Source organism: Haliotis cracherodii, unplaced genomic scaffold, assembly GCF_022045235.1.
Source record: "Haliotis cracherodii isolate W230 unplaced genomic scaffold, xgHalCrac1.p SCAF_4, whole genome shotgun sequence".
In the NCBI taxonomy this organism is placed as follows: Eukaryota; Metazoa; Mollusca; class Gastropoda; order Lepetellida; family Haliotidae; genus Haliotis; species Haliotis cracherodii.
In genome coordinates this window covers 5,976,793-5,997,077 of record NW_027266297.1, presented here as the reverse complement: position 1 = coordinate 5,997,077, position 20,285 = coordinate 5,976,793, and the positions used below count along the sequence as shown (strand labels likewise).

The 20,285-nt window shown below is 40.1% G+C and overlaps 1 protein-coding gene across 1 annotated transcript in view; it reads left to right on the top strand.

Annotated features, from left to right (window-relative positions):
* Positions 1-839: 839 nt before the first annotated feature.
* Positions 840-20,285, top strand: part of LOC139480589 (PDZ domain-containing protein GIPC1-like) — a 44,091-nt gene continuing 24,645 nt past the window's right edge. The window contains exon 1 of the mRNA XM_071263730.1: positions 840-1,451. Within this exon, the coding sequence (XP_071119831.1) occupies positions 1,173-1,451 (279 nt within the window). The 5' untranslated portion in view covers positions 840-1,172. The remainder of the gene's footprint in view (positions 1,452-20,285) is intronic.

Sequence of the window (20,285 nt, the reverse complement as noted above, 5' to 3'; positions counted from 1 at the left end):
TTCTATTTATCGCGAAACTGCTGGTGTTGACGCTGAAAAACTCCACACCGCCCATCTCCTTCCTTATATATCTGAAGTACTCGAACCGCTACTAATTTAGTTTCATTTAAGACGCTTGATAACCTGATAATCACTGTCACGAACAGGAAGTCTGCGATTAAATACAAGAAGCATGGTTATCGGTAAAAGGTTGATATATTTTTGTAAGATTGATCGCCCTCATTAATCTTGCTCAAAATTGCCCAATTAACTCCCCGTTAGATATAAACTATACGAGTCTTTTTTCAGCTAAATTCGCGTCTGTGACGTCAAATGCAGTATTTAAAATGCAGGAAATGAAAACCTGGCACCTGTATGTTAGAAAAAAGAAAACTTTCTTCTTGTAGATTTTATTTATTTTTCGACAGATTAAACTTTGAGTAAGGTTTAATTTAGCTGAATCGCGCGGGTACTCTATTCCGTGCGCGCAGTCCTGAGAGGCGATAGGTTTGCGATCGACAGCCTGGCATGTGAAATGCACCTTGGCATTTGAGAAACAAACCAAGGTGTAGTTATATACACACAGGTACGCTATCGCCGGGCACCTGTCGCAATTGTAACGGCGATGCTCATTGGCCAGTTTCTGAAATATGCTAACGCGGAAGAAAAAATATATATATACTCTACATCATGCACAGATACGTCCGGATTCATAGTCTAGAGTTAATGAAGTTAATTTGACATGCAGTTGTTTTTTTCTAAATCACCGGTATCATTTTCAATTGATTTCACCACATAGACATGTCTTGCACATACCGCATATAATGTTGAAGACTAGCCAATCAAAGACACTGACTTGACTGACATTGGAAAGTGTTTCGACTTCAGTGTCACATACTGAAAGTTGATAATTGTTGTACCTGACAGGTGAATTCACCTTAATTAACCAAGGACAGGTATACCCCAGCGGGTGGGTAGGTAATTTTGAAAGGAGCGTGATTGTGTTGACGCACCTGAGTTAATCATTGCTCCAGCCCCGCCCAACCGTGATCGACATACGCAACTTCCGTCTTACCTCAGGTCGGCCATATTCTATGAGCGAGGATACGTGACGGCAACAACTATTACCACAGAAAGGGATCGAGGAGACACTGACACATATCGGAGTTTAGGTTCTCAAAAGACTATCAGAAATGCCTATATTTGGTAAGAAAAACAAAAGTAAGGAGAATTTGACACAAAATCAACAATCTCCGTCCGATGAAGCGCCCCGCCCTGCGGGTAGCCCCGAAACAAATGGAGGTGGGAAAGTGGCGAAGGACAACTCCCCTGCTCAACCACAGCCTAGGCCCAAACTCGTGTTTCACTGTCAGCTAGCACAGGGCTCACCCACTGGTATCATACAAGGATTTACCAATGTGAAAGAACTGTACCAGAAGATAGCAGAATGTTATGAGATGCCTGTGTCAGAAGTAAGTAAAATACTTGGTGTATATCTTTATATATACACGACCGGTGATTGTAATCCACACAGGTAGGCACAGGTAGAATTGTTATAACGTACCTTGCATGTACCAGTGTGCATACATAATTTGATTATCAAAATGAGGTGTACTTGAAAGATAATACTGGTGATTTGTAGACAGGTGAAATTCAGGTGACAGGGAAGGGTGTGTCATTTTCTTTGGTAGATACGATGACACAAAGGTAGATATATGTAGATGCTGTTTTTACTTACACAGCCACATTGTAACTTAAGGTGCCAATTTCTTCGATGTATGACTCAACAGGTGTCTAACCAACCCCGGTAACCAGAAAACACACAATCTAGGTAAATCAAATTAGGCCCGTACTTATTATATATGGTTTGTGCAGGTGGTAGTCTGTAAGTAACGGGGCAGTCGGGTAGCCTAGTGGTTAAAGCATTTGCCCATCACAGGGAAGACCCAGGTTTGATTCCCAACATGGGTACAATGTGTGAAGGCCCATTTCTGGTGTCCCCTGCTGTGATATTGCTGGAATATTACTAAATGCAGCGTAAGACCATTTTCACTCACTCAAAGTAAGTAACATTTTGTACCTGTCTAAGAAACACAGGTGAGAAATCTACTAGCTCAGGTAGACTAATTCATCCAGGTAGGTTTCTCCCTGGCCACTTCAAGGCGAAGCGTGGTTGTGTTATCACACATCTGCTTGCATATCAGAGGTGATTACAGTGTTTTTGGTGATTCAGGTAACAGATGATATCATTAAGCAGGTGCATATTGAAGTGCATATCTGCATTTTTATTTCTCATACACTCCCACCAAGTCGTGTTATTGATTTTAACAATGTGTGGCAATAAAAAAGCTGAATCACACAGTGTTTGAATAATTTTTAAACCCCAAAAGACAGTCAGGCAGTTTACTCCTAAGTATTGCTAGCCCATCTTCTAAGTTACCTGCCCGTTTTCAGACATAATGATTGTTGGAAAGTCGCAAAAATAAGAGACAAATCTCATCATGATTCGGTTGAAATAATGCAGTCAATTACTTGAGAATGTATGAGGAGTTATGATAAACTGAATATATCTCCCAGACAGTTGGGCAGGTGGAGGAAAATTTCATGCAGCCCGACAGAGAAGTTACCAGCAGTGGGCAGGCGGGCAGGCGGGCAGGCACTTATTTTGGAGACTGGGATCACAGGCTATGTTGAGTTCAGAGTTAAAACTTCAAGTATCAAGGTCCTTGTATCCCTATCATGGCAATTGGGTGGCCTAGTGGGTAGAGTGTTTACTCATCATGCAGAAGGCCTGGGTTCAATTCACCTCATCGATAAAGTGCTCGAAGCATTTATGTCTTCCAAGTTGGGATATTTGTGGAATTTAGCTGAAAGCTGTGTAAAACCATACTCACTCATGTAACCCTAATTTTAATAAAAGTTCATCAGTTAGTGGTCCCTAGACTATGCTGTAGAACAATGCCTCAATGACTGGGCAGCCCCCCTTAATTTCTAACACTGCTATAGATATTTTGTAATTAGTCATAATGGAACACTCACCCAATGACAGGGATGACATTAATGGTCTTTGTTGTTCCATACGCTTCGGGATATTGGATACGCACCAATAACTGTCTTCCTTTCCTTTTTCTGACCATTGAAGTTATAGGGAGATTAACAGGAAAATGTGTCATCAACATTTTCTCTAGCATGTTTTCATCTGTGGTACTGGACCCACTATGACTACCACATCCCAGCTGTTGGTCTGCTGCTAATACTGCATACTGCTTGATAGTATTCATAGTATTGTCTCAGAAGAAACAGTGTCAAGGTGAAAAAATAACACTACAGTGTGCTTCGTGCCCTTGTTTTCAGTATTATTTGCTCAACAAGTGTAGGGGTGGTCGGGTAGCCTAGTGGTTAAAGCGTTCGCCCCTCACGCAGAAGATCCGGGTTCGATTCCCGACATGGGTACAATGTGTGAAGCCCATTTCTGGTGTCCCCCGCTGTGATATTACTGGAATATTGCTACAAGCGGCGTAAAACCATACTCACTCACTCACTCAACAAGTGTAATGGGTGCCCAGTCGTCTGAGGTGCCGCAGGTTGCTATGCAGAGTTATGTCCCTTAGTCATGCAAGACACCTATGATCATGAGTTCAAATCCCAAATTACCCTGATTGTTTCTAGGTTGTCAACACCATACCCATGCTCGTGTGTTTCAGTGGTAAAGTTTGTTAATGTTGCTAAGGCACTGTTAAAAGCAGAGTTAAACCTCACTCACTCACTCACGTAAAGAGCTGACAGGAATATCGATAACGGGGGCAGATGTTACTGAGGCTCTGTTCAAAGCAGAGTTAAACCTTACTCCCTCATCCCCCACTCACGTATATTGCTGACAGGAATATTTATAACTGGGGTAGAGTTAATGAGTTTCCAATTACCGAGCTTTCTGGAGGTAGATAGCCTGGGTATTGGGTGCATACAATGGCAGCTGACTGGGGGTTGTGTATCTGAGGTGAAGGTCAACTCTCAGTTTGGTCGGGCTGATTAGGTGCTAACTGATAATACTGTAGTACTGCTGATTGCAGTGTAGAAGTCCACTCCCTCCATGTAAAGCAATGCTCATGGCAGGATTGTTAGTTTATTTAATTCTACTCCACACTCTGCAGTATTCCTGAAAAGACACAGGGGCTTGTTTATGATTGAATCTAGACCTTACAAACCAGTGGTTGATAACACATGATCAACCAAGTCAGATAGCTTGGCCTTCCGATCCAGTTTAGTTGCCTCTTCGACAATCAAGAGTATACCCCAGCAATGTCCCCATGTTGAAATGATTAACATTGGGATGGGTCATGCGTTTGTGATGCAAAGTGTCCTTTTCTGGTGTCACCAGCCGTGATATTGCTGGGATATTGCAAAATGGCGTAAAAACATACTCACTCACTATCTCACTATGTTCATAGTGCAGATCATCACACATAGCTGTAAAATTGCTGATGGGGCAATATTCACTCACTCACTCACTCTTTCCAGCTGCAGACACTAGTTGTGTTCTGTCAGCTGAATCAATCAGTATTCATTATCACCAGCATGGAGTCATGTCACGATCTCTCGGCTGGCGTGATGAATACTGAACATATACACCATGGTTGTTCCAGAAGATTCAGACACAGTGTCCACATATCTGTTTAGGGTCCAACAAACAAAGAGTTTTATATTTGTTCCTTATTTTTAATTTTGTGGGAATTGTTTTCCGTTCGGTAGCAGGGAGGGGGGAGGGGAGAAGGATTGTCAGAAAGGAGAGCAACCAAGTGGTCTGATGGTGCTGGTGGAGTTACGTACCTTGCTTGTGAGTTTGAATCCTAAGCCGATCTTGGGATTTATTCTTGTCACCCCCAGACCCATGAATGGAGACTGGGAGGTTTCACTGAGGGGCTAAATGTCTATGGCCTAAGTGTTAAAAACAAGCGCTGCCCGTAGACCGTTGCAAGTACATCTCCGTGTTGGACCCCCGTAGTTTAAAATTTGTATGGGTCCTTATGGCCTGCAGTAAATGTATGCCTGAATTTATCTAATGCTACAAGCTGCAGTTGTGTAAATGAGAGTTTAGTCAATATTTGCATGCACTTACTGGGTTAAAATTGGTCTACACTATCCCATGCTTGTCACGCAAGGCGACTAATGGGATCGGGTGGTCATGCTCACGGACTTGGTTGATTCATGTCCTCATATCCCAATTGCGTAGATTAATGTTCATGATGTCAATCACTGGATTGTCTGGTCCAGACACTTATTTATAGACCTCTGTCCTGTAGCCGAAATATTGCTGAGTGCTGTGTTGAAAGAAAGGATGAAAAAAGATCTGAGTTTCAATTAACTAGTTTTCCAGGACTCATGATGTTTATTTTTCATGTTTATTTGACATGATGCTGAGCTGCTACAAAAGACACTGTAGTCTAAACTCAGAAGTAAAGACAGCCAGGGAGGGGAAGTAACTCTTGTCATCCCTGGCTGAGACCCAGTGAGGGTCTTGTACAATCACAGATTTCTTAACAACTATTTCAAGGCAGTTCAACAGAAAATGTGTAAGAAACATTTTGCAATTTAAAACAGCCCTTGAGGTAACAAGATCTTATTCGTAAATGCAGTCAGGATGTTTTTAAAAAAACCCAAATTAATACCTCTGGGCAAGTTATGATTGATGTGTTTTTAATCTTATTTATTTTCTTATATCCTTGGGGTCTTTGAGAAACTTTGTGCACTTTAACCTGTTAAGTACACTTCCCACTTCCATGTTATTTGTCATGGTTGAAGATGGCTTTTTGTGTAGGTTCCATACTTATCATGAAGATATGACAATGTTATAACTGGCAAACCAGATTCCACACATTTATCGGAGTGACTTGAGTTGAACTAGGCAAGATCATGAGAAGAAGAAATACCTTGGTAACAATTGTTATACAGGCAGTTACTTTGATTGTTGTGATACTTTGTTACTTTGTGTGTGTGTTTTGCCTGGGTTGAATAGTGTATATTTATATATCTCACCCCCAGGGAATAACACTGTATATTAATGTATCTCTCTGTGTATTGAATTATCAAATCCCATTCACCCAGGTAGATAGGTTTGTTTTGATTGTTGTTTAATGCCACACTCAGCATTATTCCAGCTATATGACGGGGGTCTGTAAATAATCAAGTCTGGACCAGACAATCCAGTGATTGATATCATGAGCATCGATCAATGCAATTGGGATACGATGACATGCCTCAACCAAGTCAGCGAGCCTGACCACCCGATCCCTCTTATGACAAGCATAGTAGCCTTTTTATCAGGCATGGGTTGCTGAAGACCTATTCTACCCCAGATCTTCATTGGTCAGGTAGATACATGTGTATTGAAATATCACACCCCTTCTCCGTGACAGATGCATGTGCACTGAATTATCTCATCCTCCCTCCCATGTATATAATGTGAATTGAATTATCTCACTCTATCTGCATGGTAGATAGAGGAGACTGAACTCTGTCACCCCAAGGTATATATTTGTTTATTGATTATCATGCCTTATCTTAAAGTTAGAAAGATGAAAATTGATGTATAATAGATTACCTCACCCCCCCATCTCCAACCCACCAACCAAACATAAAAACCATTTATTTAAGTCGTGTTTGAAAGGCTTAGTGTAATTTTAGCCTGCTGCATCATGTACGCATTGATGGAGGGTAAGAACTATGATTGTAATACCTTGAGTGGGCACAATGGGACTGTGGACATTAAGCCAGCTGTTGTCCCGTTCGGGCAACCACCGTGTCGACATCCACTGCATGCTAGCTGTCATTCACACATGTGGCCACAATGTTAAATGGTTTGGTTTAGCTACTGAGGGACATCACTTTATCTAGAAGACCAATTGTGTAGAGATGTACAGCGATGACCAAGAACAGTGTTAAAAGGAGTTGTGCACCTTAATAATAAATAAGTCAATTCAGGGTATTACACGACGCACACATGTAGAGAATGGATGCAGAAACACATGTACTGCATCCTAAGGGACACCAATATTATTCACTGTACCTACAGCGCATCAAGAGCAGTTATGGGTGTCTGTTATTTCAATCATCAATAAACACTAGTATAAACAGGACCATTGATTCATTTCAGGCTCTAAAGTAATTTTCTAAACCTACTGGACTCTACACCATTTCATTACTTTACAGGACCCTCATATTGCCTGCAAGGACCCTTAAAATTAATTATTTGGATAAATAAGGCACACAATGTCAGTGACATGAAAGTCCAACAACTGGTAGTCTAGTCTAGTCTAGAAGTCTCACTCTGGCAGTGTGGGTTTGAATCCCGGATGGGACGCAACCCAAATAAGTATGAGAATTTGTACTTAACTAATAAAGTGTTATCCCAAAAATAATACTTGTTACATCATTAAAAATCTCAGATATAGTATTTCTTATTGTGGGAATATGACACATTAAATCTGCCATTTGTTACCCTCCACATTTGTATTAAATAAAAATGAAATCCTATATATCATTGCTATTTGCTAAAAATAGCTTCATCAGATTATATCCAGGAAGCACTCCTTTAATTGTCATAAATGGTTCTAATGCTAAGAGGGAATGACTTCTCTGTAAGGAGCTTAGAGGAGAATCTTCGCATTCAGTAGCACTTGTCAACAAATGAGGGTCGTGGTTTGTGTCAAATGAAAGCACACAGCTCCCCTAAGACAGACAGGGAGACTACCATGTGGTGTGGGTCTACCTGCATGTGTACAGATGGTCTTAGCCTCGTTCTGCAGTAAGCACCTTATCAGGGATGGGTGGACCACTTCTGTTGTCCGAGACACAACTATGGCACTGGCTGGTGATGAATGAGGCTTGTCGTATATTCTTGTCCTATCCTATTATACATAAGCAGTCTATGTTTTTACGTGATAGACAAGATTGGCATTTATTCTCGGCATGAATTGATTCAGTGTGTAAACCCCTTGGTAACCTTGCAGTGGGATGCTGCAATCATTCAGTGTACATTTATCATGTTTATGGAATTAAGAAAAGCCAGTGAAGTATTTACTCGTTGAACTCACAGTATTTGTTCAGAAACAATGTGATGTTATATTTCTAAGTTTTATTAAATCCTGGAATGTCAGGTTGAAGTTAGGAACTCAGTTTAAGTGGGTCTAGGCTGTCGGTGAGAAAATGGGGCAGTTGGGGTAGCCTAGTAGTTAAGGCTTTAAATTGTAACACCTAAGAACCAGATTCGATTCCTCACATGGGTACAATGTGTGTAGCCATTTCTTGTGTCCCCTGTCGTGATATTACTTGAATGTTTCTAAAAGCGGCGTAAAACCACACTCACTCACTCACTGATATATTTGAAACATTTGAAACATTTGTATCCCTGCATTGTCTATGCAGACATTTCTGTCAGTAATGTTATGTCTTCCTGTGTATGGCTTTATGCAACTATCTCAATGTACATTGTCAGGGATGTACAGGAGATTTATGAATAATGAAATGGGCAAGTGAATTTAATAAAATGGCAGTTGAAAAGTTGATTCTTGTGTCCAGTACTTTTGAAGGTGAGTTTGAATGAACCAAGCCTTACACTTTCTATGGCAAAATACCACAAATATATAGGCAGCTGATGTCCGTTTATTAGAATGTGGATATTCAACCGTTAAACAGATTTCATGACCTCAAGGTGACATATTTATTCACAAACCCATGCTGCATCATAAATGAGGCAGTTCGGTTAAATAAATGTCATGTATATGCCACGTGCATAGCAGATGACAAGGCTTGTTAACATACATTTAAGAAGCCTCTTTTTCAAGTGAAATCCCAACAGATTCCAACTTGTTGCATACATCTTGTCATCTAGAGTGTGTCAGATTCTCAGCGCACTGACCTGTGACCACCATGCCTTGGTTCTGTCTCTTCATACTACAACCCTGGATTCCAGGTTAGAATTGCTCCCCACCAACCTATGCTGGTCGTAAGAGGCGACTTGATGGATCCGGATGGTGGTCAGGCTCGGTGACTTGGTATCCCATCATTGCTCACAATATCGATCACTGGATTGTCTGGTCCAGACTCTTTTACCAGCCGCCATCATGTAGCTGGAATACTGCTGAGTGTGATGTTACACAACGAACAAACCTCATTCTACGATCTAAATGGGGCTTTATCATATTATAGAGTCCAGTGTACCTTTTTTGATAAGTAAGTAAAAAGATTTATAAAATCCAATATTAATCCACTACACAGTCAGTTATGAATAAGTTTTGAGAAACAAGAATATCTTTTCATTAGCCTAAACATGTTACACAATGTTTCCATTTCATTTCTGAAAGCAGTAAAATTTGGATTTCCTTGTGATGCACCAACTTTATACTGAACAATGCTGAACTATGTTGTGATTTTGTATGTCAGTGGTTTTTAACTATTCATGATTCACTATTGTCAAGCATGTCAAGTAAAGATTATATATTTGAGTTAAAGAAGGCTTATAACATTGTTATACAACTGTGTGTATATGTAATCAGTATTGAGTAAGGGAGCTCTAGATATTGAATGAACTATTCAATAAGACAGTAAAAAGTGGCAGTATATTTCAATTTTGTATGGTATAACATCAGTGTTATAAGTGTATGTCTAAATGGTAACATTATTACACAATGTAAACCAAAGTTTAGTTTTCCTAGTAGTTTCTCAACACAAGCCCTATGCACATCAAGGCCAGTACTTTGTGTGTGCTCTGTCTTTCTCCATCACCTGTACAGTTAAATAATACCCAGTAATCAAATGCCCAGTATGTGTATGACCACTGAAACCCTTTCAAAAAGAATAAAACCTCTGAAACAAGTCCTGCTCCACCAGGTGAATGTGAGTGAGTGAGTGGGTTTAATGCCTTGTTGAAGGTATTCTAGTAATATCCCACCATGCCAGCTTAACATGGAAGGGAAACCTGGAAGTGACACAGATATCAAGGGTGTAGTTACGGGGATGACCGATGTCCCAGGTTGGCCAATAGCCACAATAGATGTTATGTTGTTTTCACTTTGTGAAACCCATGAGCATGGGTAGGGTGCTGACATACCAAAGTTCATGATCAGGGCAATTCTCCCATTCAGAGTCCTGGTTAAACTAAGGGATGCAACTCTGCACAGCAAGAGTTGTCTGTGATATGAGAAAGCTATACTATCTGAGGTTGAGTAATGAAAGTTCATCTGCTTGTCTGTCTCTCATATTGACATTTACATTGTGTATTGAAGGCAGGAATTAATAAGCAGCTTTATTGCCTTGTGCTTAAAAGGTTTATCATAGTTTATAACATGTCCATGCAAGATATAAACTGGATTTATGATTCTGGTTCAGGAAGAATATATCACAGATAGGGGTTTGTTTTTCTAAATTGGTAGTTGGGATATAGTTATACTGACCTGTCATTTAAGCTGTTTGAATTAATCCGGAAGGGGTGGGCAGGGTAGAGAGGGTGGGGTTGTGGAATTGCCTTTTTTGAATATTCTAAATATGTATTCATTTATGTATTGATTTGGTATGTGGTAATGAAACAGTGATTGATTATTACTCTGCACCACATCAGCAGTGAAAACATATAATGAATCTATAACTAACTCTTATTAACTGATATATATTTTCATCAAAAATAACTTTGTGGAAAACTTGCATTCATCTTGCACTTGTATGTGACTGGTGATCATAAATTGCACCCTTATGTTTAAAAAAAAAGCTGTATCCAATCTTGTTGGTTAGGTTTAATAGTTCTTTCTTTTTGAATGTTCATGGGCACCCTTGCTTCCCCCAACCTCACCTGGTCATTCTTTGTTTATAAGTAGGAGTTGGTTCAATTCCTGGTATAGTTTCAATCCCCATACCAAAAGACGTTAAAATATGGTACTTGTTGTTATCCTACCTGACACTTGGCACAAAGGGGCTGAAACAAGAACTGGTCAGCTCGGAGTCAGTATTCTGTGTCTGAGGGGTATTCATGTTAAACTGTGACATAGTATTTCAGTGGGGGCTAGCACTATAAAATCAGCAGTAGTCGGGACTAGTACAAACAGCCGCACACGCACACCCCCACACACACGCACACACACGTACATGCACATCGCTACACAACTGCAATAAACGTTGAACCCCCATTTCACCTCACCTGGTATAGTTTAGTATTGTAAGATGAGTAGGCATTAAATGATTACCATGTTTACTTGTCAGAACAAGAAATATTTAACCACATGATAGTATCGAGTTAGCTTGGTATATAAAGGACCTAGCTTTACTTCTAACTCAGAAGAATGATGGTACATGTTCTCCTTTCCAAAAATATCACTCCAAAAGGCTGATATTTCTGTTCGATGGAGATGTCATGGCTAAGATGTGAAATGTTCTGATACAACGTGGAAGATGCTGCGTATGAACCATGGCCACAACTCTGACCTTCTTCCAAGTTGATGCATGTATTTTGACTGATGCTCAAATCTGACTTCAGTTGCAGGGATTATGGCAAGGGTCACCTGTAGAAGATTGTTTTTCATTTTTTATGGCTTCACACAAACACAGCAAATCAATATCACTCTGACTGACATTGCTTCTGTGCTATCAAGGAAGACAGAGTTCATTGATGGAACTCAACTTCTTTCATGCTTTATGTTTAGATACAGATGCATCTTCCTGAGGCAAGGGAGTTAACTGGCTGTAAAAGTCCAGTTTCCACCCTTGCCAAACTCAGCTGAATTTCTGGGCTTGATCCTAGCACCACCAGTGGCTGTTATGAGTTATGTCCCTTCTATGTCCCTCAATCAGATTCCACCTCTTATATCACTTGCATTTGCTGTAAATAAAATGGCCTCGCCCAGTGAAGATGATCTGATCGATAATCAAGATCAATTTGGCAATAAAACTGGTCTTACTTTGCAATGTGCATCAAATCATGTGAGCACCTTGTTAAATACATGAAAAAAATGGGTAAATATCTGTTGACGCTAAGTTGTTGGTACACATGTGTTGCAAATCCTGCAATCAACCGAAATCTGCATGGCAGTTTATGAACTGAATGCCGATTCCGTTATATGATTTTGATTTGACTATACATAGACTCCTTAATCCGGCCAAAATATAACTTTTGTAGTCAGTTAGTTAGCTTCCTTGCCTCGTAGTTGGTTGGGTGGTTTGTTGTTTAACGTTGCACACAGCAATATTCCAGCTATATGACAGCGGTCTGTAAATAATCTATTTTTGACCAGACAATCCAGTAATTAATACCATGATCATCGATCCACGCAATTGGAATCAACCAAGTCAGCAAGCCTGACCACCCAGTCCCGTAAGTCGCCTCTTACGACAAGCATGGCCTTTGGTAGGGGTACAGATGCTAGTTACCACTTGCTTGATACAGGTTTCAGCATCTGTACCAAAATGTGGCTCTGAAAGAATGAAGAAGCTGATATCCATGAATGGGACTTTGTCTTCCAGGGCCCACTTGCACAAAGCGATCTTAGCACGAAGATGATCTTAACTCCCATACTTTAACATAGGCTTACAATAGTCTTAGCGCTAAGATCGTTTTGTGCAAGGGGGCCCTGGTGAGTTTATCTCCAATCCTATGGATGTGGGTTTTCCATTTATGGTGTCTCCCGCCTCATTTTTGGTAATATTTTGCTAAAATTGGCATAAAACTATATTCACTCACTCCAATCCTAAAGGTGACTGTTGTGTCGGTCTTTGTGTGGAGTTGTTATTCTTATTGCCTTCCAAATGGAATCCTGTGGTTGGAGTGTATAAGTGTACAATTAGAGGCGTACCCTGCAACAATGGGCAGGAGTAATTGTGGAGGTCATAATGGCCATTTTATAACACAAGCAACACAGAAGTGAATCCTGGACTGTTAACGAGTACTGTACTGGGTAGTCACCTGTCATGGTTGGAGTTTTAGTAATTTGTAATCACTTGTTGGGGAAGATAAGAGCATGTGATGGATCAGGTGGATGATTAGGGCAGAAGTTAAGGTACATGTTGTGATCTGACCTAATATTGATTATTGGTTGTGCGTTTAATATAGACTTGTAGAAGCAGGGTGGGGGATCTCTGGGATGTGTTTCAGTACCATTGTCATGGGTTAAAGGGGAAACTATTGGATGTTGGTCAGGTGACTTGGTAGGCTGTTATTCAAGTGCAAAACTGAGTCATCTAGAAGCGCTTGTTACGTCTCCAAATCATCAACATCATCAAGACTGTCATTGTAAACCCAATGGCTTGTGATGATATTATATTGACCAGGAGCTGTTGGGTAGGCTTAAGTGTTTTCTGATCACACCATATGCTGGGTTCAAGTCCCACTTGCTACAACATGTGAAGCTCATTTCTTGTGTCCCTGCAATGATTGGTAAACCTCATTCACTCACTGCATTGACTACTGGATTAAGTGGACCAGGCTCGATTATTTACAGGCTGCTCTGATATATCAGGGGCGGTGGCATGATGTTGCTGGAATATTGCTAAAAGTGACGTAAAACAATACTCATTTACACTGATATATCTGGAAATACTGACAGCAATGTAAAGATATACCGTATTCGACTTAATAAGTGCCCAGGGCGCTTTCAAAATTAGAAATAGGGGGCTTTTATTAGAATATTATTTTGGTGGAAAAAAACAGAGTTGAAAGATAAATATTGTTATTTATGCTGAAATATTTATGTACATCAGATATATTTTTCCATAATTTAATTGCCTATAATTAAGGGTGCATATAACACATGAGTGAGTATTATACTTGAATAAATACGTCGTGTACATTGATCAATCGGAAGGGGTGCTAATTGGGATTGTTCAGTAGCCAATATCTTAGCAAAAGTCACCAGGGGCGCTTATTAGAGCGGGGCGCTTATTACGTCGAATACGGTAAACACAAACGACAATTTCCTTGAAGTCAGAGGTAAATGGCATTCAGAAATAGCTTCCAGCATATCATGTGTGTTGGGTAATTATTCAAACCTTTCTTGTCTGTCAGACCATTTATATACAATACAGTGACCGTGGTGACTGCTTAAAGTTGTTCTCTGCCTGGAGCTCGGCATCAAGGAGAAAAACAAGCACTGGCCAGTTCGAGTCAGTATGAAACAGACTTCATCTGTAAAGCAATGGTGACCCACCTGGAGAAATGGGAGCTCATGGGTGCTAGGAAACAGTTGGACGTCATAAAGATATTGGACATCAACTTACTTCAGTGACAGTCCCCATGTGTGATGTCATTTATCTCTGTAATAAATATGAATTGAAGCTTATGAGTTGTATTTTTGTGTTCCGAAGATGCTGTAGTTTTAAAATATAATGAAAAGTCAAACTGTGATTTTTCACCCATAAGGCCCCTTATCTCACGGTTGGTCACAGTTGTAAGCCAGATGACAGTGTTGAACTCCAGGCAGTAGCAAGTGTCAGCAGCTGCTGGACATGGAACAGGCCACGCCCATACACTGCTCTCCCCTTGCCAGGCACTATCCAGCACACATGAACAGTGTCACTAAGAGGTCAAATAAAAAGGATACTTCTGTTTCATGTGTCCTGATTTATAATCCCAGTGTTTTGCTTGTGACCTGCTGATTTCATCACATCAGCTGTCAAGAAACTTTTATGTTACATTTGGAAAAGAATTGGTTGTTTCCTCAGTTGCAATAGCTGTTTTGGTCTTCAAATTAGAGAAACAGAGCAACCAACATCAGTTCTAATCAAGTCATCCGTTTTAAACATTTGTTTCTGTTATTTAAGAAATATATCTACCTGCCAACCAACACTGGTATTATTATGTTGTGACTGTTTCTATGATTTTGGGGTATTTGCCCTGGAATTGACACATTCCCCAAGGCCTATCACACCACATATTTTATCCCTGACACAATAGCCTGGTTATGATAAGTTCTGATAAAGTTTCATTTCACTTTCACCAACAGGGAACTGCTCTGTCATTATTGTGGATGTATACTGAGCTATGTATATTAATGCTTCAGATACCACAGCTCGCTTTATATGTCGCCCTTGAAAGAAGGTCAATACCCTTCTCCCATTTGGAGCATACATTGGTATAATTTACCTGTGTATTGGTTACAACTTATGTTGGTATAATTTACCTGTATACTGGTCACAGCATATAATTTACCTGTACTAGTTGCAGCATATATTGGTTTAAGTTACCTGTGTGCCAGTTGCAGTATGTTGGTATTATTCCCTTGCTAGTTGATGGATTATCACAGGGATGTTTCCAGAATTCCAAGCTAATTTGGGAAAGATTGTTAGTGAAATTCAAGTTACTTCTTCTTTCGTTATTACTATGTAGCATGAATTGGGAAAGTTAGGAATATTTACTGACCTTTGCTGCAGGTTGGGGGCCTCGAGCAGGTCTAAATATATCCCTGTATCATTATGATCCCTTCTGCATGGGTTTTATACACCTTGGAACACAGTTAAATATTTTAAAAAGTCTTATCAAAATAGTTCTTGCTTAAAAAGGTTCTTACCAGCTTTATATTTTTTGTTTGTTTTTAATATACCCACAAATCCTCATCTGTTCATCAGTAATCACGCATTTAATGGTCTGGATGAAACAACATCTCCCAAACAATAACACCCTTAACCATGGTTGTAGCCTCGCGGCTTTCTGGATTAGTCGGAGGAGGCTGATGCTGCTAAAGCTTCATTAATCAGTATTTATTAGGATAGTTAATGTGTTCTGTACTATGTGGTATAATTTGTTCTGTACTATTTGTTATGACTTGTTCTGTACAATATGGTACACATGTTACAGTAATGTGAAACATGTACTAGCATAATCTTAATATGTAGTGTAATAATAGTGCTTTTTGTGCAATTCATAGTGATACTTTGGACTTCTGACAAACCAAGTAGTTATATACAACTTTGATCAGGTGCTAAACAAACCATAAAAGAAAGTTCAATTGGTCATGTTTATGTTAATTTCATGCACAGATCTATTTCATGACTATTTGTATTAATTCAACAAGATAGATTTAGTACAGTTTATGTAATTCAACACATCTGTCACCTCCGTATACACACACAAACAATTTAGACTAAGGCTGTCAGTCAAAGGGATCAGTTTCTGTCAGAGTTGATATTCAAACCAAAGAGAGCAGATCCTTTCAAGGGCAAGGGAGACAACTCTGCTGTAACTTAGACCATTGGGCCAGCAGTGTCAGGCAATAGGGAAAGAGATGGCAGTATTTTGTGCTTGGACTCCTTAGTATTGACAGCAACTTGAGCTTTAATTTTTGTATCAATAACCTCATAACAGTGGCCCCACACAGGTCAGTAAATTGTAAAGAAGTCCCATCTTTACTTTTATTAAAGTTGATTCCTTGGCAACTGAGAATTCACTGCAGTACAAGTGTTTATTCCAGTAAGTGCCAACAGTGTTCAGATATATATCCAAAGCCTTGGCAGAAAAAAGTAGATTAAAACAAAGTGTTATAAAGCTGATAATGTAGCGTACTGTCTGGTTATATCATACCACTTTTGATTGTGAAATCCAGGTGGGAACTGAACATGACTGGTTGCTTGGAGATGTTGTCAAACAAATAGTGTTCAATATGGCTAGGCAACTGACACATTAACAGCTTCATTCCAAGTTAAAATATAATATGATTTTGCAAAGACAAATGGAATACGACATTGTTATGATTTGTGTCGTGATTTGATAGGACATTTTCCTAACATCATGTCCAAATTTGAATAGAATATTCTGGACATTTTGGAATAAAATGAGTCAATGTCCAAGAAAATGAACTGATCTGAAATGCTTTGGTCCTCAGTGTTATGTGAAATATGCCTGTATTCATATCAAAAGATAGTTGTATGGTGCCGTATATTGAGGTCACACAGATTGGAAACTGCTGTTTGACCTGTGAGTGCCTGTGGACTGTGTTGGTGACTGTCAACATAATCGTGAGAGAAGACAGGGTGTTAGTGTGTTTGTCATGTCAGAGTCAACTGTTGCGGGTCGTGACCAATAAGGCCCAACCACTGCCCACAATTTGGCCTGATCAACAAGGGATGTGACGTCAGTGTAGGCATTCAGCCAGGTCCTGATGAGAGATGCTCTCGGCACCAGTTCTCATGTGGGTGTCGGACGAGGAACCGCTCGGGTGACCTTCACAAATACCTGGGTGACCTTCACAGCTTCTGGGCTGTCTCATGTCTCATCGGGGATGAAGATGAAATTTTATCATTCCTGACTGGATCAGTCCATTTCTTAACAATTACTAATTGAAGATGAATGATACATACTGATGGGGAAATATAGCAACAGCTATCATGATTTCTTTCTAACCCGAAAGGGATACAGGCACATACTTTAGTGAATAGGTAGAGAAAGGATCTGGAAACTTTCTCATTAAATGTAACAGGTATATACTGACTGAAACAGCTTTGTTCCCAGTATTTGATATTGCTGGTCACGTTTCCCTTGCTGACAGTGGATATTATTCATGTTTTTTCTTGTGTTCCCTTACCATTTGCTTACAGGTTTTCAGAACATTCTTTGAAAACTTTTTTATGCAAAAACTGAGCCAAATTACCCCCCGTATTTTCAGTAAAATGTCATACCCACCACACCACACCACACCACACCACACCACACCACACCACACCACACTACACCACCACTACCCCTCAATTTACACCATAACCCTTCTATTGAAATAACCCCCCAAGCAAACTAAAAAAAATCCCCAACCACTAGAATATCTAATCAGGTTATGTTGAGGCCCAGACGACTGCCAGAACCTGGACTCTAGTTTGATCGAATGTTGATTGAAGAGATACAGGCTATCAAATGAACTTGTTATTGCCACTGGGGCTGTTAGTGATCATAAGTACTAGAGACTGGAGATGGACCAGGATGTTGAATAGCTAGCTACCTTGCTCTTCCTCGTCCGTCTCCCAGACCCTAAAGACCAAAATGAAAAGGGAACCCAAAAGTCTAGAATGATTTCGCAAGTCTATTTTGCCTCAACTGAAGCTCCTGAAAATCAGCTTTGTTCTGGGCTCCATTTGGATTTTATTTCATCTTTTGTAGAAATTGTTTTTAACTTAGTTTCCGGGACTTAATGTCAGCCTATGCTGTTCCCTGCCACTCTACAACTGTAATAAAGAGCTTGAACTAAGACCTTGTGTGAATGTTTACAATAAATTAGTAACATTTGACTTATTATTATTACTTTACATATTCCTTGACTGAACATAGTGACGCTATTATCCCGTGCCACAATGGTAACTCTCAAGTTTAACATGGCCCTTGTTCTTCAGCATGTTCAGTGCTTTGTGGGTCAGGCTGTGGCTTGTCTCGTGGAATGAGGAAGTTGGTGACAATGATGAAGGAGGCTTTGTTGAGTGTTGTGTACGTGTGTTGTGTAGTGTGTTGATTGTGTGAGGCTTGATGTTTAGTGTGATATGACTAACAGTAACACTGAGTGACAGCTGAGGATCAGCTCGAACACACAAGCACTGTTTGCCATCCCACAATGTGGTATATTTGAAGACATATTTCATGTTCTGTTCTGTGTGTGCTGCCTCCATGGTGTAGTGGATAGTGTGTCTGTCTGGTGAGCGGGTCTTTGGTTTGATCCCTGGCGCCCCATACCAAAAGACGTTAAATGATGGTACTTGTTACCCTGCCTGTTGGCGTTAAGGGGGATAAAACAAGGACTGGTTGGCTCGGAGTCAGTATACTGTGTCGGAGTTATGAGGGTAGCCATGTTATTCTGCGGCATGGTATCTCAGTGGGCTAGCACTGTGTATTGGTCATGATGCTCTGACATCATGGATCGGTGCTCATGTTTTCAATATCTGGTTTGCCTGGTCCCACTTATTTACAGGCCACAATGATACAGCTGGATTATACTGACTGGAGCTTGATACAACATTTACACATCTATCAAAAATGGTGAATTTCCTCCTATCTACCTACCCTCTAGCCAGCATTCAAAATTGCTGCCTGCCTGCTAGTCCAATGCCAGTGACTTTTAAGTTGGACTAATAACATTTCCTTAAAGATGGCCTGAATGTCCAGTTGAAAATACTTGTCAAAACATATTTCTACAAATCACCGTCAGTTAAGGCATCAATTAATGTCAAAATCTGTTGTCATTTTGTTTTCATTTGCTGTTCATCGGAAACCCGTACGAAGTTGTAAACAAGTTTTTTTCCTGTACACTGATAATGACTGTTATATATGTACATGCATTATTAGCGATGCGTGTGAAAGTCTAAGACCCACCACAAACATCAGACAAACGTATAGTACCAAGCAGTCAAACTGCTTCACCTTTGTTTAGCATAATGATCTCAAAACACACGATACATTTAGGTTAAAACAAATAGGTCGGCTGTAGCCTTAAAGTAGGACTAGTAAAATATGACGAGGACTTGCAACATTTTTTGTTAACGAGTCATCCTGGCTAGCAAACTTTGGAAGCTAATTCATACACTGTAGCTCTCAGCATGTATATATTCTACCAGAGAAAATACATCTTTTGTCTATTCTGCCCTATCCATCTGGTGTTTGCCTCACAAGTGATGAGATCAGTTACGTGTGTCATGCTCTGATAGGCTTCCCTTCCTTGATTCCCATCCTGTCAGTGGATATGGGGTTTTGAGAGGAAACTGGATGGTGTTTAAGCACAAGGAATTCAATTATCCTAGAGTGTGAACAATTTAAAGATTTAACCCTTATGCCACTCAGGGACAGACAGCCTTGACGTTGTCCTCCTTCCTTCACTAAATGTTAGGATTTATTGATGTTGACTTGTTACAAAGTTTGAGGCATTGAAGGTGATACTATTCTCTGTGCAGAGTTGTGTCCCCTTGTCATGTCAGAATCCTATGATCATCATGGTTGTCGGCACATTCTCATGCTTTTCACCAAGGTTGTAACCATCTGAGACCAGCATCACTTTGGGCTGACCTTCCACAACCTAGTAAAAGTTGAGGCAACATGTCGTTCCTCAATGTCATCAGTAGAGGTCAGTTATTATTTGCAGAAAATAGTTAAGTGATAAGTAGCTGTGATCAATCCATGGAGATGGTAGGTTGGGATGATACACGAACTGTGCGATCCAATACGTATCACGATACGTTGCTCCTGATCAGATATGTATCATCATACTTGCATGTGCTCTCATCTCTGGTCCCTAAGCCTATTTTTAGGCACAGTTGGGAGTGTCATGTATGGCACAATGGATGAAAATATTCATGTTTTCTCTGCT